Source organism: Colius striatus, chromosome Z (assembly GCF_028858725.1).
Source record: "Colius striatus isolate bColStr4 chromosome Z, bColStr4.1.hap1, whole genome shotgun sequence".
Taxonomy (NCBI): domain Eukaryota; kingdom Metazoa; phylum Chordata; class Aves; order Coliiformes; family Coliidae; genus Colius; species Colius striatus.
This window is the reverse complement of record NC_084790.1, coordinates 60582976-60606398: the sequence shown is the minus strand read 5'-3', so window position 1 is coordinate 60606398 and position 23423 is coordinate 60582976. Positions and strand designations below refer to the sequence as shown.

At 38.3% G+C, this 23423-nt stretch overlaps 1 protein-coding gene across 1 annotated transcript in view; it reads right to left on the bottom strand.

Moving 5' to 3' along the window:
* FOCAD (focadhesin) overlaps positions 1–23423 on the bottom strand; it is a 117471-nt gene that overhangs the window by 64037 nt on the left and 30011 nt on the right. Inside the window, exons 11-15 of the mRNA XM_062018520.1 lie at positions 19975–20232; positions 9606–9710; positions 9124–9225; positions 8500–8630; positions 6817–6943 (exon numbers count right to left, since the gene is read on the bottom strand). Coding sequence (XP_061874504.1) covers positions 6817–6943; positions 8500–8630; positions 9124–9225; positions 9606–9710; positions 19975–20232 — 723 coding nt within the window. The remainder of the gene's footprint in view (positions 1–6816; positions 6944–8499; positions 8631–9123; positions 9226–9605; positions 9711–19974; positions 20233–23423) is intronic.

Sequence of the window (23423 nt, the reverse complement as noted above, 5' to 3'; positions counted from 1 at the left end):
GCTAAGCATAGTAGCATTTCCAAAACTGTTAAACCCCATGGCACATGGAACTAAGCAAAATCTGCAAGAATAACATAAATGCCTTTTACCAGTTGCATAAAAATAACTTACTGCTTTTTTACCACATATAATTGGTATGCCAAAAACATTGGCCCTCCATTAAGTCACACAAACAGAAGAACTATTACAACAGTCATACGGTATCTCACAAAGGACATTACTGAGGATTGTTTTCCACACGTACTTACATATAAATAAGCATCATATGCATTAATTGCAGCACTACTGCCATACAGGACCTGGTATTAAGCAGACAGTAGCGATTAATTTTTGAACAATTGTGGAGGACCAGTGAGGTGCCTGAGGGCTCAGGAAACTACAGACCCATCTGCCTCCCATTCATCCCTAGAAAGGTGATGGAACAGCTCACCAAGGATGCCATCTCAAAACACATGAAGGAAAAGACGGTTATCCAGAGGAATCAACATGGATTCACCAAGGGGAAATCCTGCTTGACCAAACTAAGAACCTTCTATGATGGTATAACTAGCTAGCTAGGTGAGAGGAGAGCAGTGGATGTCATCTACCTTGACTTCAGCAAGGCTTTTGACACTGTCTCCCATAACAACCTCATCAGAAAGCTCAGGCAGTGTGGCTTGGATGAGTGGACAGTGAGGTGGATCAAGAATCCACTGAATAACTGAGCCCAGACGGTGGTGATCAATGGCACAGAGTTGACTTAGTGGACTTCCACAGGGATCGGTTCTGGGGCCAGTCTTGTTCAACAACTTCATCAATGACCTGGATGAGGGGACATAGTGTACCCTCAGCAAGTTCCCTGATGACACCAAACTGGGAGCACTGGCTGATTCCCCAGGAGGCTGTGCTGCCATTCAGCGGGATCTTGACCGACTTGGATTGTTGAGCAGAGAGGAACCTCATGAGGTTCAACAAGGACAAGTGCAGAGTCCTATACCTGGGCAGGAACAACTCAATGCACCAGTACAGGCTGGGGATTGACCTGCTGGAGAGCAGCTCTTCAGAAACTGGCTGATAATAAACGAAACAATGTGCCCTCATGGCCAAGAAGGCCAATGGCATCCTGGGATGCATCACAAAGAGTGTGGCCAGCAGGTGGAGGGAGATTCTGCTCCCCCTCTACTGTGCTCTGGTGAGGCCTCATCTGGAGTCCTGTGTTCAGTTCTGCACTTTCCAGCTCACAAGGGATAGAGAACTTCTGGAGAGAGTCCAGTGCAGGGCCACCAAGATGATCAGGCGACTGGAGCATCTTTCAAATGAGGAAAGGCTGTGGGAACTGGGGCTGTTCAGCCTGGCAAAGAGGAGACTGAAGGGAGACCTCAGTAATACTTACAAGTATTTGAAAGGTGTATGTCAAGGCAATGGGGTGTCCCATCTGTAGTGTCCAGTGAGAGGACAAGAGGTAATGGATAAAAACTAGAACACAAGAAGTTCCACAAACTTAAGAAAAAACTTGTTTACTGTGAGGGTGAGGGAGCCCTGGCACAGGCTGCCCAGGGAGGGTGTGGAGTTCCCTTCCCTGAAGGTTTTCAAAACCTGCCTGGCAGTGTTCCTGTGTAATTTGATCTAGGTGGACCTGCTTTAGCAGGGGTTGTGGTCTAGATGATCTTTAGAGGTCTCTTTCAACCCCTACCATTCCGTGATTCTGTGAATAACTATTATTTCAGTAGTTTTGCCAGCACCAAAATACTCCCACTATGAAATAGATTTTAACAAGTTTTTCCTTTCACAAATAGAAAGAATTTATTTTCTCTACTGTATATATATATATCACATTCATACTAATACATACTGCTGATACATACTGCTGCTTTGAAATCTATTGATACATGTCTTTCTCAAGAAATGGAAGTCCAGCAAAAATTCTTCTCCTGGCTAAAAGAAACAGTCTCTGTTTCCAAATAAGTTTCCAAATGCTAAACAATTTATTGAAGAGTATACGTATCAGGAACTTACAGAAAGACGCATTCTTCAGTATAGCAATATATATATACCAGTGTATGCAATTTTTTACCATCTTGTTTTTGTAGAAAATAACTTTTCAGTCTCTAGGATGCTCTGAATGTCTTACCAGACTACAACTGCCAAACAGCATAACAAAAATTACGCACAGTAAATTTTTTTTTCAATTTTCTCACCCATCACTGCTCTTGTATTGTGCTGGAGGCAAAATGGTAGAGACTATCATTTTATTAGCTTTTTTATTATTTTTTTATTAGCTCTCCTGGTATTTGTTTTTAAATGAAAGAAGATTTAAACTATAGTGCTTTACTTATCACAAAATTTTTGCCAGTGAAGTTTCAGACTTGACCATCATAACATTTTCACAACCTGAAGACTTGAAGTGGGGGAAAAATGATGTAAAACAATCTTCACTTTTCATGAGGTCTTGAGGTACTAGCTTGTACAAGACATACAATATCAGTGAGCGGTCCAAGAGTAGATTATAAGCTCAAAGATCTGAAGGTTCAAGTCTTGCAGAACACTGAGAAGCTGGCGGTACTGAGCAGCAGGAAGGGTTTTAACTATAAAACAGAACAAGGATACTCCTAAGGCATTCTCTTGTCCTTTCAGTATGTGTCAGTCTGGACCTCAGTGGAATTCTCCAAAGCCAGTTTTTCTCGGATTGGAAAGGCACATATTCTGGCACCTACTTAAAAAGCTCAGTATTGAGGAACTGCACACATTTCTAGGATTCATGACCACATGGGGATCATGATGTTCTGAATACAAATCCACTTCACATTTAATTCTACACAGTAATAAAAATAACCATCAGCCTGTATCAAACTATTCAATGAAATTACAAAACTGCAAAAACATTATCATAGTTTGAGTAATAATATTTTCAGCTCAGTGGTGTTCAATTTGATAATCACAATTCGGAGTCACTGAGCAATGTTTCTTTGGTATTTCTGATGTAATTAAAACACTCCTACTGTGTAATAGTTCTGATGTTGCAACAGCACCTTTGATTTGATGGAAATCCAAAAACTTATATACAACAACCAGAATGTTTGTGTGTCTGCAAAGAACACTAGCAATAGAGCTTCCAGGCTAAAGCAGATGGTCCTATAATATGCTACTCTGATAGCTGCCAGCTCAAAAATGAAAACTTAATTCAATAAGCCAGCATCCAAGTGCCCAATCTAAGAAAGTCACAACAAAATTCTGGTTCTGTGCAGGTAAGGTGGGAATGTTTTAAAAATTACATTGTTGCATCTAGAAATCATAAAATAGTACCATTTTGGAAACTGTGGCTCTTGAAGATGCAACAGGGAAAGTTTTCTAAACAGAAAAAAATAACATTAAAATCCTGCAGATGTATCTTTCTGTTTCATTTCTCACTGTATGTCTTTACATACACACATTCTTCAAATTATTACATTGTCTTTTGCCTCAATATAAGGCATGTTTACTTCTCATGCTTCACAATCAAAACCAATAGGTTATCCTTGCTGGCTCAGTTAACAGCATAGAAACAAGAAGAGAAAGAGCACTCTAGCTTCAGGTAGCCTAAAGCTCTAGGAGGATGGGAAATAATAGGAACAACATTTAAACCAAATTTTGCTTCTGATCTAGAGAACAGCAAGACAGAGAAGCATGTAAATTTAAGAACTATTTCCTCTGAGACAGATACCCATTCATATCAAACCTCAGCAACGCTGGTGCACCAAGGCTATAACAGAATCCTTGATTCACAGAATAATTTATGTTGGAAGTGACCTCCAGAGATCACCTAGCCTGACCTACCCCATGAAGAAAGATCAAGTGTATTAGGCTATGCAGTAACTATTTCCCTTTTACAGTTATTTCATAGTTGTAAAATAATAGGTGCAGAAATTGCTCGTAACATCTCTTAGCTCTTTATGATTGTTTGGGTATCACAACCTCTTCCAATGAAAGCAAGTTACAAAGATTTCTCTTCTTTTGGGTGGATCACAAACCACAACACTTGCATAACAGCAGCTCTCAAGTTTTTTAGTTGCAATTGACAGAATAGATCCCTATGATCATAATGCTGCAGCCAGTTTTGTAATTTCTACTAAATGTTAAGCTGTCAACATAATTCATCCTCATGCAGCTTTTCAGTTCATCATATTTATCTGCTATCCTTGTTTCTTTATGATCAATAAAACAGATGTGGACTAAGAAAATAAACAGAAAGAAACCACTTCTACAAAAAGCTTGGAAAGGGGGTTTAAATACTATGCTTAGCATTTTAATTCTTCAGTGTTTCTTGGCTTGCATACAGGACACATGAAATGAATTAGATGCTGGGAGAGACAGCCTTATAGGAAGTACACTGGCTTCTGTTGAAATTGCTGGCATAAACCCCAAAGTATATGCTCTGAAATTGGAACTGTGGCCTGGCAAGAACTGTGTGTATTTTACATTTTTGATATGCAAGCCATTGTGCACTATTCATGAAAGGCCTTTCATTATACCTACGAGAAAAAAAAAAAAAAAGCACAACTAGCTCTTCTTGTAAGTCCCACAACAGCTAAGCTAATATTCTTAATGCTATTTGTGTAGTATGTACTTTCGGTAAAGTTATAACATTTACACACAACAATTACTGCAGTTAACAAAATAGAAACTTCTTCTTCCACAACATTTGATAAAAAAACCCATGTTACATCATGTTTTATTACAGTGTTACTTTTACATGGGAACCTTTCTGAGAGCCTCAGAACTCAGTATTGACAAAGCCACATGGTGCGCAGGGTTTCACCGTCAACTATGTCAACACTGTACATATGAAAAAATAATGTGTTATACTGGTGCAGAAGTTGACTGAAAAGTAGGTGTACACTAAAATCCTGCACCTAAGCAGCTGTAAAAGTTAAAGCATAAAGAGTTTTAATCCTTTTCCTATGGTTATCTATTTGTGACAATGGTAGAGAGAGAAAGCATCAGAACAAAACCCACTGACCAACCTCTATGATTACTTCTTTTATGTTTTTTATGTCTTAAGGCTTCTGCAGTGCAAACTGGAGTCTAAACACTGAATAAGGGACAAAATGCATTATTTGACCCAAATGGCTACTCAGTTCACCGAGTCACAAAAGAGTTCTCCATTAAAGTTTTCAGTATACCAGGATGGAGACCTGGTCTCCCAGAACACTGCAGTGATGAAGTTTGAATCGTAGAATCATTTTAGCTGGAAGAGACCTTTAAGATCACCAACTCCAGCCTTTGTCCCTGCCCTGTCAACCACTAGATCATTTCCCTAAGTGCACCTGTCTCTTAAATACCTGCAGGGACAGTGACTCCACCAGCTCCCTGGGCAGGCTATTACAATGCCTGACAACCCTTCCAGTAAAGAAATTCCTCCTTATATCCAGCCTGAAAGTTGGGGAAATCACGCAAGCTGAAGAGGGCCTGTAAGAATTAGGACAGGAAATAATGGTACCTATCCACAAAGTAATTCCTTCTTTTCTTGCTTCCTTCCATCCTAAGTACCTGGACTTCTCTCGGCCTTTCACTTCACAACACTGGTATTTCTGTTCTCAACTGAGGTTATTGTAGTAGCATATGACATCTGTCATAACCTATCTCCAGCTTCTTTACAGGAAACTAAATCTAATCCAGACTGGGAAAACATTGCTTAAACACTGAGGCCAGCATTCAAAAAATCTGTTACCTTAAGAGCCATACTCCATACCAAAAGCAAGTATGGCAATTACCTTGAATAAATTGGTTCTTAGTAGACATTGTCCAAAGCTTTTTAACTGTACTGAATACTAGTGTGTACCAAGTACTAGCCATTTACTACTTTCTTCTCTAACTGCTGTCATGTTTTCAAACATCCTTATGTGGCAATAGCTCAACTTTGTTAGCTTGGTCTCACTGCAATAAGCACTGCACTAGAAGTGTGGCAATAGCTCAACTTTGTTAGCTTGGTCTCACTGCAATAAGCACTGCACTAGAAGTGACAAAGCAGATAAATTTCAAATTGCTGTTTGGCAGAGAATGGATAATCAAATATTCTTGCAGGCTACCATTATTCCACTTACTCAGATGGCCTACATAGTTTGTCTATAGTGTGACATGTTTGTGCTTGCATCATGATGTCTGGGATGTCACTGGAAACAAAGACCTTTGGTGTCTAACTGAGTGGTATTATATGATCACAGGACGATTTTTGTTGGAAGGCATCTCAGGATATTTCTAGTCGAACATCCTGCTCAAAGTAGGGTCACGTTGCCATCAGACCCCGTTGCTCAGTGTTATATCCAAAAGGAATGTGAAAATCTCTGAAGATGAAGACAGCACAACATCTCTGGGCAGCTTGTTCCAATGGTTACTTGTTGTCTTCATCAGTAAGTAATGAATGCATTACAGTAAAACAGAAGGCTCCTCACGACAAATTATTTCCATCCCTATCAGATTAACTATATGAATGACGTACAATAAGACAAGTCAGTAAAGAAGGTATAAAAAATGAGGTTATTAACATATTTCTGAACTAACCAGCATGATGTGCCAAATACCCATTCTTGTCAAATCACAGAATTGCAAGGGTTAGAAGGGACCTCGGAAATTTCAAAGCCAACCTAAAATTCCAACCCATGCACTGAAGGGCTGACTTGGTATAGTAGTTCAGAGTAGGAAAAGCTAAGTGATGTGGGAAAAGCAGAGTTTAATTTTTCAGAAGATAAAATTTCTGCAACAATCTAATGTGCACCTAAGAAAAAAAAAGTGCAACTAGCAAAGAAGTCCTCGATCCACAAGCAAAACATGAAACAAAGGGACAAGTCAATTTTATCTTACCTCAGCCTCACAAAGTGCCTGAAGACCCTGTAACACTATGGCAGCAGGTGAAGCTTGATCTGGTTTTGTGCATTCATTTAATACCTGGGAAATTGCAGCCAACATGTCTGCTCCGTGCTGGTATGGCCTAAAGGTAAAAAATATGATAGATTCATGCACACAAACTAGTTCTATTCTATAAGTAAAAATTCATTAAGTATGGATTTTCTTTAAGTGGCAACCAAGACAGACCAAAACTGAGAGGAAAATGTAATAGAAACAAGGAAGAATATGACAGACAGCTCTAAAGGTTGAACAACATGAACAACTAAATCAGCAGGCATTAAATTCAAAATAAACGATCACCAAGTGGTTAAGCTACAGACTTTTTTGTCCAAGGATGTTGTGTATGCTAAAACATTAAATCACTCAAGAGGTGGCTGAGAAACAAATATCTACCTGTGCTATTAAAGACACTATGTCTCTTTGCTGCAGTCTTCTGTACGTACTCACTACTGAGAATTAGTGGATATTTGGGTAGCAAAAGACTTGGCTCTCTTACATCAGATAGGAACATTTTTCCGTATATTTTGGGGCTGCAATGTCATTTGTCTCTATTTCAGCGATCGCAAGGGCTGCTTGTACACTTTCTAGTATTGCAATATCCATTCAGATTTACTGGGCAGTGGGGGGAAGGTGTCAACTGCTGATTCATCAGTTTCTCATACTGTTTCTGAGGAACTTGGGGTAAATGGCACCTGGCCAGATGATTATCTGCATAGAATATTCAGGCTTCCACTATTTATTCTCACTTTCTTCTAAATAATTGCACAAAGAATGTGCACCTGAACTCTAACTACACCATTTACCTGGCAAAAAGAGTATTACAGTTGCATTGAGACTTATGTCTGGCTTTGCACTTTTTTTTTTTTTTTTTAATTGCTTGAGAAATACCGTTTGGCAAAATTTTAAAAGACTGAAGAGATAAAGGAAAGGATGTTTTCTTTAAAAACCTGTTTTCTTTAGTTGATAACTGAAAGCACATTAGTCTTCCCATTCAGTTAGTAACTGACCTCAAAGGAAAGTGGAAAGTGGAACTCAAAAGACAGGTGAGAAAAGGTGGTATTGTGCACATACAACTAGGAAGTAATTGATTATAGTGTTGAAAAATTATCTTTACAGGAATTATAAATTATCAAGAATGAATTTATTATCCAATTAGACTTGTACAACTGTTATGTGTGGTCAGTATTACATCTGGATAAAGATAAATAATTTGCATGTGACAAAATACACTTCTCAGAAAAGAACCCAATCTTTCTTGGAATAGATGAAAAGATGGGCAGATCATTAGTTGCTGCTTCTAATGTTTCATCACTCTCTTTTTATAATGTGAAAGTGGTATGCTTTATGTTTCTGCTCTGGATCAGTATAGCATGTATGTTCCTTTCAGGATTAATACATTTTAATTTTAATATTACTTATATGTGCTTTCTATGATTTGTAATATAAAATTCCAAACTTAAAAGATGTTGAGATTACCAATGCCTGAACCAGTATCTCACACAATCAGAAAACCATTATCCACAATTAACGTAACAGAGTAGGTAAAAATAACTGCATCTTTTCTGGGAAAAAAAAAGAAAACAAAACAAAACAACTTTTCCCTTCCAAAGATGTAAGAGAGAAAACACTTGTGCTTACCTCTGCTTACATATATCTCTTATACAAGCAGCTTTAGCAATAAGCTTTTCCCATTGAGCATCTTTGTCAACAGATAAAGAGGGTGTATCAGATGTTGCCAAGAACTTCTGCAATTCTGGGTAAATTCGATCCTGGAAAAGATTTATTTTTAAAATTATTACCACAACCTTCAAAAGCTAGTGACAGTATTTTCAATTACTAGCACTTTTATATGATTTCAAAATGCCACTTTTATTGCATACATACTTTGCCTTTCGTCACTACTGGAATTTAAAGCTGCATTGAGATCTAATGGGCTTTTGCAGACCAAATCTCTACCGTTGCTTTATAAACAGAGAAGTACATTACTGTCATGTAACTAAGGTGTTGCTCTTACTGCACATTTATGAGAAGCAGAAAGCTGTCCTTCAAACATTTTTTTTTCCTAATTCCAGTCTAAGAACTGATGAAAAACAAACTACTTAAGTTTTTGACTAAAATTGTATCAATACAGGCACCATTTGCTTTATATTTGCTGATAATGCGATGTTACTATAAACTATGTTCCAAAATTAATTTCTTTCCTTGGTTAGAGGAAACAAAGTTTATCAACTACACTTAGTGAAAGTACAAGAATTTTGTAACCTGTCTTTCCCATAAGGATGTCATCAGCCGCAAAGCAATTGCTCTAAGCTTTGGCACGCTCCCCAGCATGTGTATGGAACGTAGAATCTGTGCTACACAAACCTGAAAGAAATTTTTTCAACAAATATCACAGTTATTTTTTTATACCCAAGAACAAAGACCTACCTAAAAATCATGAATTCTAAAATCAAGTACAATGAAGAGATAATTGTCCAACTGCATAAAGAAACTAAAAGTGATTTTCTGAAAAACTTTGGTACGTAATGAGTCCAAGAGCATCTTCTTGATGATAACGATACAACATAAAGTATAATGTACACTTTACTTTTTAAAACAAATGTTATACCCCATCCAAAGCATCAGAAAGTTATACTGAATCTTACAAATTTTAAGATTCCATCTATTGCTAACTCCAAATAATTTTTATAAATGACCTCTTATAGATACAATTTTTGCTCTACTTAAAAGTTTTCCACTCTGACCTTGTGCACACCCAGCACAGGCAATGTATACAATATATCCTTGTAAAGTGCCGGCTCCAATGGTCTTCCCAACTTAAATATCAGAACTGGGATCAGATTTGGAACCTGAAATAAAAGAAAATCCAGAAATGAATTCAGAATTAGGTTGTCAACATAGTAAGACGGTGAATTTCTCAGCACGTATTTTGTACTCCTATCTTTCTGCATTATTTTTCTGATAACAGTAAAAAGAAAGAAAAATTCTCATGTCTACAATTCCATAGGACCTTAAGTAATTTCCTTTTTACTATCTTAAAAGCACCTTGTTTTACATGTTCAGCTGTAACCACTGTAATGATCTAAATCCCACAGTAAATCAATTTTTAGTTTAAATTCAATTACAGGCACACTGAAAAGTACATGTACTTTAAAATGGTGTATTAAAATATGTATCAAACCAATAAAGAAACTATTCCAACTCAGTTCTGTGATTGCAGAGGAATTCTGATGATGTGACTATCATACCTGAACTACTTGTCATACAATATAACTTACTACATTCTTCAATACATGGCACAAAATTTCCAGAACTGCTGCTGAAATAATAATGAAGGAAAGGAGACTTATTTATTTCCATTTTCCTTTTATTTAGATCAAATTTTCAGTATTTTCATACTTGTAGTCCCCCATTTTTCTCCTGTGCACATTCATATCACTATGCCATACAATTAAACCTACTCATGACTATCTTGCTCTTATCCCCCCACTTCTTTTTAGTGATACTTGAAAATAATTACATTACACTGGTTTAGACTCTGCCTTTATACAGTAGCAATAATTTTCACTTAGCCACGTGGGTTAGTCTTCCATAGACAAAATCATAGAATGTTAGGAGTTGGAAGGGACCTTTAGAGATCATCTAGTCCCACCTAGCAGGTTGCATCAGAATATGTCCAGGTGGGTCTTGAAGATCTCCAAGGAAGGAGTCTCCACAATCCTTCTGGGCAACCTGTGGTGAGAATGCAGGCTGTAGCCCTGCAATCCATGCAGGGTAAAGGCAGGACTGAGAGCCACCAGCAGCTCCATGTGAGTGCACCCGGACAGGCGAGAGACTGTGTGAGGAGGCGGCCATGGCACAGGCTGTGCTGGAGAGCCTGCGGGCTGCAGAGCACACCCACAGGAGGGGCAGAGAAGAGCTGCAGCCCCCAGGATGAACACATGTTGGAGCAGCCCGTGCAGGGCTGTCGTGTGTGTGAGGGACCCCATGGAGGAGCAGGGAGGACTGGTGCAGAGCCTGTCTGCCCTGAGGAGAGACAATGGGCAAAAGCTATCAGGAATAGACTGATTGAAACCCCCATTCCCTGCCCCCCTGAGCCGTTCAGCTGGGGAGGAGATAAAGACACTGGGAAGGGAGACTGGAAGAAGAGAACTCAAGTATGAAGTCTGATGATGGTAATGACTTATCTGACATTTGTACTGATATTTTATGTAGCTTTTGTTGTCCAGCATAGGGTGTGTTGTCCAGCACAGCATTTTTCAGGGACGAATATGGTTTAAAGAATTAACAAATCCCTCTTGTTGTCACAGTTGAGAGTATTCCAGCCATCCTGCTGCATACAAAGCTTTATGCATAATATTGCAAGACATTTTTTCCCATTCTCAGGTTGTGTTAAGCAGTTGCATGGAAAAGTTGTGTATCTCAGTAGTGGAACACGCGTGACCTGACAACTTCAGGACTTAAAGTGGTGATGCAGGTTTTTTTCTGTTAATGATTATGCCTCAGAGGTCCAAAATGTTCATTGCTTGCTTATCACCCTGTAATTAATCTCGTATCCTTCAAAGATTTAGGTAATAATAAATTAGATTATTTGTTTTTTCTTAAGACTCAGGCCTCCACATCTGTGCCACTGATCACCACCCTCTGGGTTCTGTCATTCAGCCAGTTCTTAACCCACCTCACCATCCATTCATCCAGCCCACACTGCCTGAGCTTTCTGATGAGGATGTTATAGGAGACAGTGTCAAAAGCCTTGTGAAGTCAAGGTAGATGACATCCACTGGTCTCCCCTCGTCTGGCCAGAGAGTTATGCCCTTGTAGAAGGCTACGAGGTTGGTCAAACAGGATTTCCCTTTGGTGAATACATGTTGATGCCTCCTGATAACCACCTTTTCCTTCATATGTTTAGGAACAACATTCACAATGAGTTGTTTCATCACCTTTCCAGGGATGGAGGTGAGGTTGGCCAGCCTGTAGCTTCCCAGGTCACCCTTCTTGCCTTTTTTGAAGACTGGAACTTCAACGACAAAGAATCTGTCCACAAGATCTTCCCTATTTTCCAAAGTTCACATAATCAGACATAGAACAATACAATCAGACACCACCTGAATGAGGCAAACCCAGTTCACAACATCCTTATGCATGTCTTCTACCCAAGTAAAAAAGTATTTAATTTCAAAGAAAAAAAACCCAACCAATCCAAAATACTCCACACTCCCAGACCCCAAAAAGTACAAAATAATACATCTTCAGATGGATTTCGCAGAAGGGTGTTGTTTACCACTAAAATATTTAATTCCAGCACTTGAAAGACCATAAAATAATGGAAGTCCTCTAGAGCTTAATAATCCTCTAATAACGGTAATAGATCTTGTGCTACTATTCTCCAATGACCTCTCAGTCACACGATTTAATGTCTGGCCCCTGCAGCACAGCTTGCTTCACACAGAGTGTAATAACAGTTTTTGCGCAACACAAAAATTCATCCAATTAGAAGGACTGTATTAAGTCTTTCAAGAACAGCATTTGCTAGTGCAGCCTCTGCAATGATTTGCCTTAGGACAACTTAAAAGTCCATGTACTACTCTTGATTTGTCAGCCTTTTAAAAAGACTTCTGAATTCTCTCCCATAGTGTTTCAGACCATGATTCCAAATGTCTCTGCTAAAAATACATCTAATATAATCACTAACCTTTCACCATAAGGCTTTTACACAGTGGGAAAGGAAGAGGTACAGACACAAAAGTCCCCTGTAGTCTCCCGTCATGGAAAGGGTAAGAAAAAAAATATAGCACAACCAGAACAATGTCTGCAAAATCAATTACAGTTATGAGTTTAAAAATGCTCCATTAATTTACTGCAGAGATAAGAGTCTGTACAAAACCAATATTCAGTGTGGAATTGGGAGATGCTCTTTGTGAACCCTCCTTGTGGAGCTGTAATAAAATGAGGATAGTATTCTCAATGCACATTTGAAATAAAACAGCGTCAGAAAAAAACATAATTCTTGAACTCAGATTTTGCATAGCAATCCCCATGGCTTTTCAATTCAATATCGTAATCTGAAATCACTAATCATTTGTATAACAAAGTAACCCTAGCAGTAGAATTATTGCTTATCTTGATCACTTCAGAAAAAAAAGAACCACGCAACTCTTTTTATGCTATGACCCTAACCATGACTTCTTAGAACTTACATATATTCTGCTGTAGTACAAGTAGTTCATAGTTTGTCTGCAAAGTTGACACTTTTTCACTTTGCCTGGTGGACATTCTATTTTTTTGCAAGGCTAAGTTTTGAGATTTACTTTGATTGGAACATGAACCTACGACATGGAATTTGGAATATAACTGTACTCTGTCGGTTAGACCTTCTTTTCATTTCAAACACTTGGTTTATGCTGAGTGTTCAAGCACCGCAAACATCAGAGGTATTGACTCAAATTAATATAGGTGGCTATTTAAAAATAAGCTTGGGATTAACAGCCACTTTTTGTTCTCTTTCTACATCCAGCCTGGGACTTGCTTCCTCTCTTGTTCAGAATGGCCTTCTGATTACAAGATTGCACACTCCTTTCCACTGCCTGCTTCAGAAAGTGCCCCACAGAACAAAAGACTCAAAATGTCGAACAAGTTTGTTGTGATGAACTTTCCACCTTCTTAACCTAAGGGACATTCTAATGACTATTTTACTACTTTTCTCATCTTTTGCAAAGCACCATTTATTTATGTGGAACTGAATAAAACACCTAAGTAAAGCAATTTCCAAAGTATAACCGCCATCAGTGTTAGTAGCTGTTGCCATCATACTGCCGTTTCAGTTTAATAATTAGTTATTTACCCCATCCCTGAGTTTCAATGCTTTCTCCCCTTGAGAACCTGCGCTGCAAGAGAAACACCTGACCTGTCCTAGGTAATTTTTTCTGCTTTTAGAGAGAGCACTGCACCAACAAAAGAATTTCTCTTCCACATGATAATTTTTCAGTGCAGTGCTGTGCCATACTGCAATAATCTCTGTAGACCCATTAAGAAGACTCAGAACTAAAATAACTTGTCAGAATAAGGATAGATACCAGGTGATCCCAAGTTTAGCTGAGATAGTAAGTTCCAGTTTTAAAGCATTAAGATCTTTTGGATTAAGAAAACATAATTTAAGACAGCAATGCATTAGATATAGCTAACTGAGGAGTATTCAAGTGTCCTTGGTGGCACTTAACTAAGGACTGACAAGGGAAATAATCACCCCAGTTAAGCACAGTATTCTTCTCACATCAAATTTCCAATTATTACCCAGTAGAAAGCCTGCTGCATTACTAATTATACCAATTCCTGTATGTGATACTATTAAGAAGACACCCGAGTACGTCATATATTTTTTTCAGAAACGTATTTTAAAGTATGTTAAAGCCTACAGTAATTTAAAAGGCCAAAAGCTCAATACTGTAGTCCCTGTTAAGTGAATGAAATGCAAGACAGTTCAATAGTGTCACATTACAGTTTGAGTTCTGCATCTTAAACAACTATTTTGAATTGAAATGGACTTCTGCTGATCATTAGAGAAACAGAAAATATGATGCAATTTGAACTTCACCTTCTCAATGCACTTGGGCATGAGCTGTTTTTCCCAAAACCAGGACTTTTTCACCAGTCTGAAGGTCTTCTTAATTCTGAAATAGTCAGACCACCACAGTAAGCTCAAGTGACTGTGTCAATCTTATTTACTGTGTTGGTAAACAAAGGCTTTGTCTCAAAATATGCAGAACTAAGTAGGTAAACCCACTTGTGCCATATTAAACATGAACTTTGAGTTACATTTCTCTCTGTGTCTAAAGCTTCTGTAATTCCACTGACTTGGATTTAAATTTGTCTCTAAAACTGTTCATTTTAAATCAGCGGAGCAATTCCAGTTTACTCCAGTGAAATCATTCCCTACAAAGTTCAGGCCATTCTGCTCAGGTTCCATACTATTTGAATGATTCTTTTTTTCAGTGAGTTATGTCTTTTTAGGAAGACTATGAAGTTGTACTCTGAACAACTATATCAAATACTTCATAAAGAAAGCAATATGTCTTTCTTTTTTTTGTAACATGCCATTAATTCAACACACAAGTCAAAGACATACTGCAGCAAATCAAGTTAGAGACAGTCTACATAAAAAACCAAGAAGCTTACAATAAAAACCCTGGAGCTGCTTTGGTGGTTTTTTCACATATATAGTTAGACACAAGAAGCAAACTGCCTTAGTTACACCAGTTCAGATCAGAACTGAAGCAAAGTTTCTCAGGATGGTGCAGATGTACATCTATTGCAGGTGTCACAACATACAGCTATACCTTACTCGTCCATTCACTAGAGGATAATTACGTCATTTGCAAACTCTAGGGCCTGTATCCCTGGTTATAGACTATTTAGTGGACTTTGTCAAACTACTCATAGCTGGGATGCACTGCTCATACTAGTTTTAAATGGCTCAAGCTCAGCTCTGCTTTTACACACAAGTGTAATTCATATTGCTTACTCCTGCCCTTTTGACACAGTTGGCTGCTTCCCACTTAAAAATGAGCAAATTAAGTTCCAGTAACTACCTTGCCAAGAAAATCTAGGTAAAAAAAGCATCTAAAGTCTACTTTAAGCTCTGTGTCTTCCCTCAATAATCTGTCTCTTGCAGTTATAACAGAAAATATATCTGGAATACTGATTTCTGACTGCTTGCTTAGGACCACACTGTCATGATTGGATCACAATTTTCATTACTTGTTAGGTTTTACATTCTTTCCCTTGCCACTGATTACCTCCACACCTTTCCACTCAACTGGACCTCCAAATGGCATGTTAAGAAACAGGTAGAGGTAAGAGATAAAGACACTGAGATGGCTTACTTCCATGGTACCGGCTTTCCAATTTTTACTTAAATATAGCAAATATTTCCTCCGCCTAAAGCTTTGCACCAGCACAATAAGTAAACATCCTAGCACAGGCTAAAATGACATTCAGTAATGCCACTTCTATACTCCAGTTGGTCCAAAAAAATTCTTAACTGGCAATGTAGCTCACACAATAGCCCCCCTCAAATCCATTATAATGCATACAACCCAAAAATCCCAGACGATTTATGATGATAAAAGTCACCAATGAAACACTTTTTACCAGAAACTCTCACATTGTTAGTAATGCAAAAAAACTTTTTCTAGCCGTGAATTGAATGATCAATGTAAATCAGTGTTTTGAGTTCAGAAGATCAACCCCCACTTTTAGAAACAACACTCATATCTATAGTTTTGTGTACCTTTCAAAAAGGAAAATGTGGGGTGTTTGTTTTGGTCATTTAAATAAATATTCTAACTCTAAAAGCATAATGTTATGTGTAAGAAAGGCTTAAAAAATGCTCACGACCTCTAATTCTTTCAAAACAGTTAAGTAAGAATTTACAGAATGAACTCTGTATCATGTGCATTTCAAAAATAGCAAAGCATGCCACATCTGCAGCAATACCACCACCATCTGGTAAATGGCTCTGCTCACACAGGTGGTTTGGAGTTGTACTATGTCAATAAAGCTAACTGGGAACTCATAGAGCAATACATTTATTTCTCCCTGTCACAGATCACCAGAACCTTTGTGAACCAATACTTTTCACTATAAGGTTTTAAACAATACATAGCATTGGTGTTTCAAGGTAACAAAAGTAATAAAAAGCAGGTGGCAAATTAAAAGAGAACTAAAAATTGAAGCGGCAAAACCAGTGGTAAGTGCCCTTTTGCCACAATTGTCTGAGAAAGAATCGTTTGCTCTGAGTACATGAGGTTCTGGCATGTTCATATGTTTTGCTATCCTTTTTTTTTGGCTTTGGAAGGCAAAAGATATCCTAGCAAAAAAAAAAAAAAAAAAAAAAAAAAGACTTTATTCTGTGTATTTCCACCAGATGCCTAACTTGGAGGAGACAGATCTAACTTTCAGTAGCTCAGAATTTCCACTGAAGTCAGACTTACAATACCCCAGGGCAGCTATTCTACATACAATTAAAAAAAAGAATATACTAAGGGCACTGAATAAATACCTCAAGAACTACCTAGGAACTAGATCCTGTTCTTACTTTAAAGTGTAAATAAGCTATGAACTCTTGCAAATATCAAAATGCAGTTCAGGCTTTGTATAAACACTGTCACGTTGAAGCTGTAACCACCTGTGTATTCACACAAATGGAATACCATACTAACTAACATTAGTCTAATGATGGCAGCATTCACAGGACAAAATAGGAAATTCAAAATACAACTGAATGGGCAAAGCATGACACTTAGATAATTAATTCACAGACAGGCATTGATTCACTGTAACAGCAAATTGCCCAATAACATTTTCAGTTCAACTGACAATTACTTGTGACTTTAAGTGTGCTACGGATGTGCCACAGACAGCTCAAACTGGCTGCCCTCTTCAGTTTAATTTTCAAATTGCTCCTCACCACTGTACTTCTTCCCAATACGCTGCATACAAAAACTACTATGCTCTGGTGAGCCCCCACCCCAGTACTGTGTCCATCTCTGGGGTCCTCAGCACTGAAAAGACATGGATCTGTTGCAGATCCATGAGAGCACAAAAATGATCAGAGGGCTGGAATACCTCTGCCATGAAGACAGGCTGAGAGAATTGAGTTTGGTCACCCTGGAGAAGGCTCCAGTAAGACCTCATAGCAGCCTTTCAGTACTTAAAAGGGGTTTATAAGACAGATGGGGACAGACTTTTAGTAGGACTGGTTGCAGTAGGACACAGGGTAATGTTTTTAAACTAAAAGAGGGTAGATTTAGATTAGATATAAGGAATATCTTTTTTTCTTTTTTTTTTTCTCTCAGTGAAGGCAGTGAAACAGTGGAAGAGGTTGCATAGAAAGATGGTAGATGCATTGTCTCTGGAAACGTTCAAGATCAGGCTGGACAGGGCTCTGAGCAACCTGATCTAGAGGAGGTTTGGCTAGATGACCTTTATAGGTCCCTTCCAATGCAAACTATTCTATGATTCTTTCAGACCTAAAAACTGCTGTGCTAGAAACGCCACAATGAAAAATCCTTTAGAGAACAACGAAATCTCTCCTTTTATATTCCTCCCTCCAAATTATTCTCTGTGTCCATTTCCTCAAACTGTGCTGAAAAACACAACGCTTTAAATGTGTTTGGATGTTATGCACTTCTTGGAAACCCAGCTACAGTTGTTTTGGCTAAGATCCAAATCATATATTTTACTTCTCTTTTCAGAGCAGTGATCATACAGTTCATATAAATTAACAGATTCTATATGTTTTCCAATGACCTTGTAACACTCACTGTCCTGATCAGTAATACTACAGTAAAACCTTGCAATTTTCTCTTGACTGAAAAAGAGACTTTTAAGACTGTTATTGTGTGTCTGAATGGTAGTCAAATTACTTCTTCCACACACCACCCAAAAGCCAAACTCTTATCTTAAATATAGAAATTAACAAATTTCAAGTGTATAAAGGCAGGAAATAAAAAACCTGGAATAGCATCCTTTAAGCGTAGAAATATAAAATAAGTAATCCCTGCAAAATCTAATTACAGTCCAGAAGTACATGTGAGTACAGTGTTAGAACAACAATAAAGAAAAGTTTACATGTGGAAATTTGTTCAAATTGAGAAAAAAAAATAAGAATTCAGATGCTCCCACAATCTGCATGAACTTGAGTGCATTATGAAACACATTCATACAAGAACAGAACAACAGGCCAACCTGAAAGCTAATTGAGAAGGTATATAAAAGGTTATCAGCAGGTCACCCACAACAGATACAACTATCACCTGTTTTTAAAAATTCTCCAGTTTAAGTAACACAATTATTTCCAAAAGGACTGAATCATGGGCCTGGTTTAGCACAACACTTTAACGTGTGTTCAACAGCAAGCACATCCTGGACTGCTTCCCTGGATCAGAACGACAGTAAGTCATCAAGTGCACATCTCATAAGCTTTATCTTTTTCAAAACCTTGTGCTACAGAGTACAATAACTCTGAGACAGAAAGCAATTCCTTAAAAAATGAAGCTATTAAAGCTTGTCTTCATGGCCCATCTGAAATTTTAAGCAACACCTCTCCCTTCCCTATCTTTATTTTAGAAGTAAGATGTGACTGTTTCTGTACAATGGCTCCTACATTACCATTTCCAGATATCCCTGTTTATCTTCCCAGGTTATGTGAATAAATACAAGCATATTGCCTAATTCTGGGTTGAATTCAGTACTGAAGCAGAGACAGACTAGGCACATATTTTCAAAAGCAAGCACACAGATATCACAAGGGATCTGACAGTCTTCCAGTAACCACAAAAAAACACAGAGAATAATTTATGACATCACCACAAGTCAGAAATGGTGGAGTAGCCCCTTTTCAACTTCCTCATGTTGTATTTTCATACTTAGAATATCAACAATACAATATCAACAAACAAGTCTTTTTTCCTAAGCCTCAATAACTAAAATATACTCACAAACAGAGATATAATACACATTTTGCTGCAGAGTGGCACACAAAATCTGAGTTCCAGCCAGCTCGGGGTATGTGTGTATGCATCCATACATGTGTGCCTAAGGGGCACTTTGTGGCCAGAGGAGTTCCAGTAAGCAGGGCAGCAGAGGTGTAAGTCTCTGTTTCTCTGTGCTGGACAGGGGGTCATCTGCACCAGCAACTGCAGTGAAGTTGCAGCCTCACAGGGCCTTGTATGTCCAGATGAAAACAACTGGTGAGACTGGGATCCAGGGGCCACCTACTGCACACACTGATAATCTATGTCCCCTCAATGGAGGGATCTACACTGCACACGTCATACATATCCATGCATTGTATCTATGAATATTGCCACTCACTGAAAGCAGAGCAGGAGCTGTTTTGTGTTCACGTCAGTGCTCTGTGTGTCCACAGTATATGCATACAAGCACATGTATTGGTGTATGAGAGCTGTGTGTGCGTGTACCTACTAGGAACACAGGCACAGGCTTGCCACTTGTTGGACCTGAGGTGACTACTTGTTGAAGTTGCAGCAGCCCTGCCGCTCCTTTGCTACAGAATCCAGCCCAATTCCAGTAACAAATCCACTAAGTTTTTACCTGAGAACAATCAACCTTGGCTATTTCTGTAGTAGTCTGGAGTACATCATGAAGACTGTCTCCATTTTCTTGAATCAGCAGATAAGCCAATAGAAGAAAAACATGGGCAGAGACTTGAGTTGTAAAAGGTAGAAGTGATTTCACTGAAGATAACCAGTTGGTAACTGCAGACTTCTCTTTCATGAGCTGTATGATCTTCCAGGTTGTATACAATGAGCTGTAAGAGCTGGTTATGGGGAAAATGAGTTTGCAGGACATCTGAGAACAAATGAAACCAACAAAATTCTCAATTAAAAAATAAGGTACCATTAAAGAACAAACATAACTAATCCAAACCACTTTTTTTTAGGGTCTCAATGCAATAAATGTAAAGAATAAATCAAAACACATTTCTTAAAAATTCTTTATAAAAATTCTTGCACTAAGGATGTTTGAATGGGTTGCTAATTAGATATTCAGGAATTCCCCTTTTATTTGGCACCCTTCATTGTTATCCCTGCTGATAACTGCACTGCTACTTCTCCCCTAGAAAGGACACAATAATACTGGAATACATGAAAAGCTTCTGTTCTTAACCATGATAGGTGAAATTTTAAAGAAAATTTACAGCACTTAATAAGACACCACAGCTAAAGTCAATCTGACTTTACATTTTTTTGTTTAACTGTTTCATTTCAGAGAATAAAACGTTCTATAGATGCATTCATGGAAGACAGCATTTAGAAGCAGAGAAGTAGTAAAATACAAATTAAGAATCCTCCTAAGTCAGGTTTTCATCAACGTAAAAGTATATGTAATTCAAAGCTCCTGCAAATGGATGTGGAATTTTAAAGTTATTCATTAAACAACAACAAAAAAATTCAAGACAAACTATTTCTTTCCAACTAATTCTTTACTTCCTCACAAAATGTCATGTTTTCAGAAATGTCTTTGCATTTTTTGTCACAGGAGTTGGCATGCACTAATGAGATGAAGAATACTGATATAAAAATCAGGTCAAGAAAGTATTTGGGAACACATCTCCAAATAAACGTAAAAAATGGAATTCAGACTCCAGCAGAGCAGGGCCTGTCACCTTTAAATTATCAGCTAAAAAGAGATTTTAAGTGGCAAAAGCTCTTCTTTGTAGAATTGCAGAATTTCATTACACTGTTTGATGCAATATGAATGTATGAAACGAAACAAAATTATGTAATGAACATAATGAAAAAAATAAACGTATTGAAAATTATAATAAACATAATGAAAAAATGTTAACTCATTACTAATGAAACTTAGAATGTCCCTGTACTTTGGACAATCTTTTAAAAATAACAAATCAGTTTATTCCGTTACTTACGCAGTTACTGTACGTGGACAATTCAACAGTCTCTCTAGCTGGCAAGACCCTTTGGAGCTAAAAATCTCTTCTGGATACAGTTGTGTAATGGACGTTTATTGATACAGGTATTTAAACTTTATCCAAAGACATACAATGGGCTAAGAAGAGCTTCAAGATCTCTAAGCTGTACTGTTTAGTTGCCTGTCCCTACAAGATCATAGGATTTGAGATCAAAATCACACTATTACAGTTTTTGTTTGGTGGTTATTTTTTCTTAATTGCCCGGAAAAAAGTGCAAAAATGGGCAAACCCTAAAATATTATTGATGTTTCCCATTCCTCATCGCTTTCCCACAGGTTTGTCTACACAATTGTACTCATTCCATTCTCTCTTTATTTCAGCTGCATCAAAAGAAGCTATCACTGTAACTTTACTTTCATGCTGCACCACATTCAAGCAGGATAGGTAGAAAACACCTGTCTGTCAACAGTGAAAGGTATTTATAAGATCCCTAAATTGCAAAGTACAAATGCAGATTAGCCATGTCCTAATAGTTTTTAAATTCTTGGCCTACAAGTAGAATAATTCCCCACTATAATCACTGCCAAAAATAGCCATTCAAGAAAACAATTACAAACCAAATGAAGCAGGTGACTGGGAAAATCCAGCACAGTTACCAAAAGCAAATCATGCCAGGCTAAGCTGATCACCTTCTACAACAAAGTTAACATCTTCTGTTGAGACAAAGACAACAGTGGGTGTTGTTTCCCCGTATTTCAGCAAAGGAATCAACATAGCTTCCATTCAACACAGCCTTCTCCCAGATAAACTGGCAAAACACAGACAGGGCTGGTGGTCCATGAGATGGTCACTAAGTTGCCTCATAGGCCACACTGAGAGGGTGGTGACCAATGTCTTTTCTCAGGCTGGCGGCCTGTCACAAGCAGAGCTCCCCCAGGACTGATACGAGGCCCTGTGCCATTCAGCATCTTCAGAAATGATCTGGACAGTGGGGCTGAAAGGACCCTCATCAAGTTTGCTGATGTCCCTAACCTGGGAGAAGACATGTCAGAGGGAGAGCCATCTTTCAGAGACCTGGACAGGCTGGAAGACTGGCTACTAAGAATTCTGTGAACTTTAACAAAAAGAAGTGGAAAGTCCTGCACCTGGGGTGACATAACCGAAGAGCCCAGCACATCCTATGACCTGTGTGGCTGGGGAGCAGCCTTGCTGAGAGGGCCCTGGGGGCCCCAGTGGCCACGCAGCTGAACATGAGTCAGCAGTGTTGCCACGACAGCAACCAATGCAAATTGGATCCTGAGCTGCATGCACAAGGGCATTACTAGCAGAGACAGAGTGTAGACAATAGGTATTACCCTATGATTTTTTGAGGTCCCTTCCAATCTGGGCTATTCTGTGATTCTATGAAAATATGTCATATTCTAATTATGTTTGCTCTTAAATACTTTTATTCAAACCTTACTCACTGTGGACATAACACTGGTTTTCTTTCTCCTACCTGTTTTCTTACTCATTGCCAATGAGGAAAGTCTAAATTTTCATCTACATTTTTTCATCCTTCAGTTGAGAAGGAAAGAATTTGTCACACTTTTTAGAAACAATAATCAGGCAAAATGTGTGCCCGTTTCTCCATTCTCATTTTGTGCTGTATTTCTACAGTTACAGAGATGATCCATAGACAAAGGGTATGATATCTGTGTATTCTATCAAAGGATGGGAAGATCAGGATAAGAAGTATTGGCTGCAGTGGACTTAAAATAATTTCTCTTTCATTAGGAATAAAACTGGGCTTGCCTTTTCAGATGTGTGGAAATGGAAGACCAAGAGGGAGAGGTATTCCAGGACAAAGATACACATCAGAACTTGCAACTGGCAACTTCTTCTGTCTCCAACTCATCACATCACCACCCTCCCTATGCCATGTAACAGGGGTGTAAAGTAGAAAGGGAGCATAGCTTCCACAGTGCTAAGCATATCTTGATCAAAATGAACTCTCGTCACTTGTTCCCAGAACAGATGATACAAATGACTGAAGGGCAGCTAAGTGGGACATCAACAAACAAAACCAAAAGAACAATAGTATAGATAAAGTGATCCAGGATAATGA